Source organism: Triticum dicoccoides, chromosome 3A (genome assembly GCF_002162155.2).
Source record: "Triticum dicoccoides isolate Atlit2015 ecotype Zavitan chromosome 3A, WEW_v2.0, whole genome shotgun sequence".
Lineage (NCBI taxonomy): Eukaryota > Viridiplantae > Streptophyta > Magnoliopsida > Poales > Poaceae > Triticum > Triticum dicoccoides.
Genome location: NC_041384.1, coordinates 697,202,742 through 697,211,052, shown reverse-complemented (window position 1 = coordinate 697,211,052; position 8,311 = coordinate 697,202,742). Strand labels below are relative to the sequence as shown.

The following is an 8,311-nucleotide window of genomic DNA, read 5'->3' as shown; positions in this document are numbered from 1 at the left end:
CGCTTTCTCGTCGCCATTGCCTTCTTTGGGTGTGTCCACCATATATATGTCATGTGACGAGGTGGCTGTCTAGTGCCCTGTGGGTAGTGCTTCTTGTTCGCCTCCTGCATCGTCGTCCATGCCGTCGATGTCTTCGGAGTCGAAGTCGAGCATGTCGGTCAAATCGTCGACAGTGGCTACTAAGTGGGTGGTGGGTGGGCGACGAATTTCTTCGTCATCCGCATCCCAATCCTGCCGGACATAGTTCGTACAGGACTCTCCTGACAATGAGAGAGACCTTAATGAGTTCAGTATGTCGCCGAAGGGCGAGTGCTGAAAAATATCCGCGGAGGTAAACTCCATGATCGGCGCCCAGTCGGATTAGATAGGCACGGGAGCAGGCGGTTCGGAGTCCGTGGCCGGGGAAGGATCCAGCAGCTTGGCATCACGGCTCTCGTGAAGGGTAAGGTCGATACTCGGCTCGATAGCCGCTGAGGATACGGCCTCCGTGGCGGGGTCTACCCACCCGTCCATGGATGGCGCAACTAGCTCCGAATTGAGGGTCGGAGGGGTTGCCGGCGCGATCTCCTGAACACTGTCTGATGGCAGAGCTAAATCATGCTCATCGTGACCGTGTGGCGCACTAGGCAGGGGCTCGAATCCGTCGAAGATCAAGTCTTCGCGGATATAGGCCGTGTAGTTTAAACTTCCAAACCTGACCTGGTGGCCAGGGGCGTAACTCTCGATCTGCTCCAGATGGCCAAGCGAGTTGGCCCGTAGTGCGAAGCCGCCGAATACAAAGATCTGTCCGGGGAGAAAAGTCTCACCCTGGACTGCATCGATATCGATGATTGAAGGAGCCATCAAGCCTAATGATGACGACACAGAGGAACTCTCAATGAAAGCACCAATGTCGGTGTCAAAACCGGCGGATCTCGGCTAAGAGGTCCCGAACTGTGCGTCTAAGGCGGATGGTAACAGGAGGCAGGGGACACGATGTTTTACCCAGGTTCGGGCCCTCTTGATGGAGGTAAAACCCTACGTCCTGCTTGATTATTCTTGTTAATATGAATAGTGCAAGAGTTGATCTACCACGAGATCGGAGAGGCTAAACCCTAGAAGCTAGCCTATGGTATGATTGTATGTTGTCCTACGGACTAAAACCCTCCGGTTTATATAGACAACAGAGGAGGCTAGGGTTACACAAGGTCGGTTACAAAGGAGGAGATATATGTATCCGTATTGCCTAGCTTGCCTTCCACGCTAAGTAGAATCCCATCCGAATACGAGACGAAGTCTTCAATCTCGTATCTTCATAGTCCAACAGTCCGGCCGAAGGATATAGTCCGGCTGTCCGGAGACCCCTTAATTCAGGACTCCCTCACCTCCTGTCTTCGTCGTGCTCAGCCAGGCAATCCAACACCTTTGCCCGCCTCGACCGTGGCCGGCCATGGCCGCCATCACCGCAACCTCCTACAACCGCCGGGACGTCTCCTTCACGCCACAAGCTCTGGTGCAATAAAAAGAAAAGGTTTCTGCAACATGAGTTTTACAATAATATGACCTCTGTTACAACATGGGAGGGCAACGCTCAGCCGCTCGATGACGCCAGATTTGGCGGCTCGCGACCCGGCCGGTCTTCATAGCACGCCCCTTAGAACTTTGGTCATGACTATTGATGCTTAGGCTATATGGATCGACAAGGAATTGAGACGTCACGTCAGAGAGCGTTTACACTACAAACCAAGAGTCCAAGACATGCAGGCAGTGCGTAAACAGACTTGAGCAAGACAACGAGAACCAGAGACATTACCTTTGGCATCAGCATCTCCGTCACTGCAAACTTCAGCAAACTCTCGTCTTCAACGCATGAATGAATAAAATAGAGTACCTGCCCCATGAATCATGATCCCATCGCCACCAAGTGCCCAACGTAATGTACTCCCTTCGGTCCTTTTTACTCTGCACATTGGTTTTGCCGAAAGTCAAACTTTATTAAGGTTAACCAAATTTATATTAAAAATTATTTGCATCTATATTATCTAATAAATATAATATGAAAATATATTTCAAGATGAATCTAATAATATTGGTGTTGTTATGTGAATGTCTATAATTTTTTTTATAAACTTGATCAAAGTTGAATGAGATTGACTTCGGACAAACCTAATATACAGAGTAAAAATGACCGGAGGGAGTAATTCCGCATGCTACCAAAGTTGACTGTCGACTTGGTCTTGTCAGTAGAAAATTGAGTGTTCGACAAGCCAGAAACTCAACATATATTGTGCCCTCATCTGGTAGACACCACACCTGCCATTATTTCAGCCGTGTTGCTTGTGAGTTGTGAGCTCGCCACACAAACGAGAGAAGCAAAGATGAGCGAGCCGGTGCCGGTGAGGCTGCTGGGCTCCTTCGGGAGCCCGTTCACGCACCGTGCCGAGGCGGCGCTCAGGCTGAAGGGGGTGCCTTACGAGTTCATCCAGGAGGACCTCGGCAGCAAAAGCGAGCTGCTGCTCCGGCACAACCCCGTGCACAAGAAGGTGCCCCTGCTCCTCCACGGCGACGACGACGACGACATCCGCGCCGTCGCCGAGTCGCTCGTCATCGTCGAGTACGTCGACGAGGCCTTCGAGGGCCCGCCGCTCCTGCCGGCCGACCCGCTCGCCCGCGCCGCCTCCCGCTTCTGGGCGCAGTTCGCCTCCGACAGGTGCTCGAGGACGCTGTTCAAGGCGCTGTGGACGCCGGAGGGCGAGGCGCGGAGGGGGTTCGTGGAGGAGGCCAAGGAGAACCTGGCGCTCATGGAGGCGCAGCTGGAGGGGAGGCGCTTCTTCGGAGGCGACTCCATAGGGCTCCTCGACATCGCCGCCAGCGGGCTCGCCTGGCTCCCCGTGCTGGAGGAGGTCGCCGGCGTGGAAACTAGCATGATCCGCGAGGAGGATTACCCTGAGTTGTGCCGGTGGCGCGGGGAGTACGCCTCCGACGAGGCCGTGAAGAAGTGCTTGCCGAGCAGGGACGAAATGGTCGCCTACTACGCGGCCATGAAGGACCGTTTCGTGCTCCATGCCAAGTCAATGCACAAGAAATAAGACCAAAATTGTACCGAACATTGTTGCGTGTGTAGTGAGTTATGACCCAAAACTTTCCACGTAAACAAATTATTTTCTTAACACAGGTCAATCAAAGTCGCTCACAATGTAAAAATATATTTAGCCGTTACAACAACTTGGACCCCCCCTCCCCCCCAAAAAAAAACTTTGACCAACGCTCAGTTTACCAAAGCACATCTATATGTGCTCTAAATATCGTACATCTAAATTCTTTGTCACTGATTTTACGTTAGGACCATCCACTGGTAGAAAAAGGGCCTATAGTCCCGGTTCATAAGGGCCTTTAGTCCCGGTTCCTGAACCGGGACTAAAGTGTCGGTACTAATGCCCTGTACCTTTAGTCCCGGTTCAATCCAGAACGGATTGAACCGGGACTGATGGGCCTCCACGTGGGCAGTGCGCAGAGCCCAGGCAGGAGACCCTTTGGTCCCGATTGGTGGCACCAACCGGGACTAATAGGCATCCACGCGTCAGCATTTCTGTGACTGGGGTTTTTGTTTTTTTTGAAAGGAGGGGGGTTTGGGGGTTTTGGGGGGTTAATTTAGGTGTTTCATATATTGTGTTAGCTAGCTATAATTAATAGAGAGAAGTGTCCTTTCTTACATCCGTGCTTGGTCGACACTACGTACTATACATACGTATAGAGAGGACTGGACACGCTAGTTAGCTAGTAAGCAAACGAAGGAAACAGAAGATCGTCATGAACATATATGCATATAGAGAAAGTGATATCGATCACCTCTCCTTCTCCGAGAGATTGGTCGAACAACAAGTTCTCGTATATCTATCCGACACTACCGGCTACATATATACAATAATTATCTCTTACAAATATAATCATATGGACTCATGGTCCACATAGTATTCTCCGTCTTCAGCGATCACTTGGTCAAGAAAGAATGCCGCCAATTCCTCTTGAATTGCTCGCATGCGAGCTGGTGCTAGGAGTTCATCCCGCTTCCGAAACATCTAATTTGAAGAAGGGGGTCAATACATATATATATGAATGAATGAAACTCAATACAAATGATGGTAATAAAATAAAATTGTGAATGTTGTTATTTACGTACTTCATATTGTTCGTCGGAGTACCCGCCCCGCTCACAGGTCGTGTGGCGGATGGACTCGCAGACGTAGTATCCATAGAAATCATTCCCTTTTTCCTGCCACAACCACTTTACAAGAAATAGAGGTCAATCAAACTGATAAGCAAGAATGCTAAATGGTATTGATGAAACTAGCGCTTGAATCACTAGGAGATGCGCGGAACATGATACTATAGTGCTTACTTTCGGGTGTCTAAATTCCAGCTCCTTCGGCAGTCCCGGAACTATTTTGGTGAATTTTCTCCAAACCCTGCCGGACAAAGAAAACAATTACTTGATATCAGGAAATGAACAAAGTTGCTGATATGATGGATAATGATCGATTTAACTTACTTCTTGAGGATTTCAGTCATGTCTGCATACTCCTGGGGATCTTTTCGTTTAGAGTCCAAGACGGTTACTACTCCCTGCTCAAGCCTAATCTCTAGGAGATTATAGTGGAAACTGCACACGCATGCATAACTCATCAATTACATTACTATAATCTGGACTAATATATAAGGAAAACCGAATATGCACAAGACAGTAACACTCACTTGAAGTTGTAAGGAAAGAGTATTATATCTTTGTTTTCATTTTTTTTGAATGATCGTAGCAAGTTGGCCTCGGTATCTCCGGGACGATGTTGAACCTCAGTTGCATCTATGAGATATGTGTTAATGAACTCAATATCACCGATTTGTCTTTTCTTCAATTCGGCGATCTTCATTCTGCATAATATAGTGAGGATAATTATAAATACATGCAATGAAAGAGATGAGCTATATAGAGAGACTTAATGACAGAAGTAGTAGTACTTACAGACAGTAGCAGGTGATCGTTGTTTTATCAAGGGCCAATTGATTGAAAAACTGATAGAACTCCTCAAATGGAATAGGCAACAGTTCAATTCCAACGAGGTCATGCTCCGGTTTAACTCTCGCATACAAAGTACTCCTCCCCCCAGACTCTCTGCAGATTTTCAAGTACCAATCATGTAATCTTCGCATCATCGTTGTTAAAGATTTTTCATCTTTGACGAGAGGCTTTCCGTACTCGTATCTGTGTATCTGCACCTCCATGGTATCATAATGTACATCGTCGGGCAGGTAATCATCAACATTGCCATAACCGGGCACCATCCTCGGATCGACGATGTCGCTAGGCACCTTGAGGGGGGGGGGGCACGATTGCTTCGCTTGTTCGCCGAGCTGGGCAATTTGTTTCCCATCTGCTCGTCGTTCTTTCAGCCTTTGATCACTGACTGTACTTCCCGACCGCTCCGGTTCGGCCCATGTCTTTGCAATAATGCGCTCATAGTTGCCTTTCGGCAGAGACTTGGGTGGTTTTGCCAGGGTAGCCAGAGTGCGGTTCACTTTCACCGGATCTACCTTCTCCTCCGGAGGTGAATGTCTCTTTACTCTCAACCCTTGAAACCAGTCATCCACTTCGGTTCGCGCGATCTCGGCGTTCTCCTCCGGGGTCCTCTCATATGGTAACTTCTCTGGAGTCTTCAGAGAAGGACCGAATCTGTATGTCCTCCCGCCTCTGGTTGTACTGCTAGACGCCGATCGAGCAGATGGAGTGGTTGTCTTCTTTACTTGCTTACGAGGCGAAGGAGAAGGACTATGACGCGCCGGAGCAGCTGGAGCGGCGGCAGGTCTCTTCCGCCCTTGCTGATGAGGCGAAGAAGGAGGAGGCTGGCTGCTCGGGCGCGTCGGCGCAGGCGGAGAAGGAGGCGGAGTGCCGCCACGCGCCGGAGAAGGAGCCGGCCGAGGGCCCTGATCGTCACTCGCCGGAGGAGGAGACGGTGGAGGAGGCGGAGTGCCCTGAATCGCCGGAGGAGGAGGAGGAGGCGGAGGCATCCAGTTCGGAAGGTTGATGAGCTCCTTCCGCCATAGGCATGGAGTCTTTAGAGCAGACCCCAGCCGAGTCTCCCCTTCACCGGTAGGGTGGTCAAGCTGGAGGTCCTCAAATCCCTCCGTTATTTCATCCACCATCACCCTAGCATATCCTTCTGGAATCGGCCGGCAGTGAAAAGTTGCTCCGGGTTTAGTAGGATAAACAGAGCCAACAGCCGCCTTGACCTTCAAATTCATCCATTGCGTCATAAGATGGCAATTTTGAGACTCTGTGATAGCATCCACGGGATAGCTGACAGGAGCCATCAAGGCATGCTCCGGCTGAAGCAGCTCGGTGGAAGCCACGCTGCTTCTGCGCTGAGATGGCGGGGTAGCTTCGGGGGAGGCTTCGGCAGTATGTTTGCTGCGATTTGCTTCTCGTTCCTCTATCGCGTCTACCCTTGCTTGCAGCGCCTGCATTTGGGTCTGCAACACTTTTTTCCCCCTCTCATGGGATTTGTAACCACCTGCGTCCGGAAACCCAACCTTCCACGGAATGGAGCCTGGCGTGCCTCGTGTCCGTCCAGGGTGCTCAGGATTCCCGAGGGCCATTGTGAGCTCGTCGTTCTCTCTGTCTGGAAAAAACTTCCCTTGCTGCGCTGCTTTGATATACTGCTTAAGCTTCCTGACTGGTATGTCCATTTGATCGTTCGTCCAAATGCACTTCTCTGTTACAGGGTCCAAGGTTCCGCCAGCCCCGAAGAACCAAGTCCGGCAACGGTCTGGCCAGCTAATTGTCTCTGGTTCGATCCCTTTATGAACCAGATCATTCTCAGTCTTGGACCACTTAGGCCGGGCTACGAGGTAGCCACCTGACCCCGTGCGATGGTGAAGCATCTTCTTCACATCATTTTTCTTGTTTGTCGCCGACATCTTCTTACTCTTTTCCGATGTCTTGTGGGCCACAAATGCAGGCCAGTGATCTCTGATCTTCTCATATCTGCCCTTGAATTCTGGTGTCTTATTATTTTCGACAAACTTATTCAGCTCTTTCTTCCACCTCCTGAATAGTTCTACCATCCTCTTGAGAGCAAAAGACTTGATTAATTTCTCTTTAACTTGGTTCTCTGGATTATCCTCTGGCGGTAGGGTGAAATTTGACTTCAGCTCAGTCCAAAGATCATTTTTCTGCATATCATTGACATAAGACACCTCAGGGTCTTCTGTAGCCGGCTTAAACCATTACTGGATGCTTATCGGGATCTTGTCCCTAACCAGAACCCCGCACTGAGCAACAAATGCACTCTTTGTCCGGAGGGGTTCAATCGGTTGGCCGTCGGGCACGATTTCTATGATCTCAAACTTTTCATCCGAGCTCAACTTTTTCTTCGGGCCTCGTCTCTTTACCGAAGTTGTGCTCGATCCAGAGGGCTAGAAAAAAGAACAAAGACTTAATTAATATGTGTACATACCAAAACAATGAATGCATCAATCAGCTAGTCAGCACAGGCTTAACTAATATATATACCTGGCCGGACTCGGTTCGGTCACCGGAGCCGTCGTCACGGTCTCCTTCTTGCACCGGCATTGGGTCACCGGAGCCGTCCTCATGTTCTTCTTCTTGCACCGGCATTAGGTCACCGTAGCCAGCTTGTTCACCCTCTCCATCCAGACCATCGGTTTCATTGAGAAACAACGAGACGGCATCACTTCCTTCTGCGATTATGTACCTCAACAACGCTTCTTTTGCTTCATCTAGGGCGGTGTCCATAGTTTCTACAAATATTTACAACATGGCAATTATTATTCAAACATGACAGATCGATATATTAGTGCCAAACGTAGAACTAGCTACCTAATCATAGTAAGCTATCGGGAGGGGGTATATATCGACAACGACGACACTACATCTATGTCCCTCGACGACCCTTGTTCTCGATAAAAAAAAAGAGGAAGAAGAAGAAAAAAAAGAGGAGAAGAAAGAATAGAGGAGAAGAACTCCTCTATTCTTTTTTCTCCTCTTTTTTTCTTCTTCTTCCTCTTATTTTTTTATCCTCTTCTTCCTCTCATGTTCGAGAGCATCGCCGAGGGGTCGGGAGGTTGCCTAGTGTCAAAGGATTCAACAAAACCATGTCTTCATCATTAGGCGAAAGTAACATGCGCATGATGGTACGAAGCTCTCCAAAGTTATTTTGGAACGGAGTCCTAAATAGGATAATTCGCTTTTTGGTACAAAGTTCAGTAAGAACCTTCCAAATATCTTTATTTGGAAGGCCTTTGCTGAAATTCATACAAG

At 49.2% G+C, this 8,311-nt stretch overlaps 1 protein-coding gene across 1 annotated transcript; it reads left to right on the top strand.

Moving 5' to 3' along the window:
- The first annotated feature begins 2,319 nt into the window (after positions 1-2,319).
- LOC119273171 (glutathione transferase GST 23-like) lies at positions 2,320-3,202 on the top strand. The gene has a single exon (XM_037554434.1). It carries the CDS (start codon positions 2,358-2,360, stop codon positions 3,066-3,068), a length of 711 nt encoding a protein of 236 aa, XP_037410331.1. The 5' UTR covers positions 2,320-2,357; the 3' UTR covers positions 3,069-3,202.
- Positions 3,203-8,311: the final 5,109 nt, after the last annotated feature.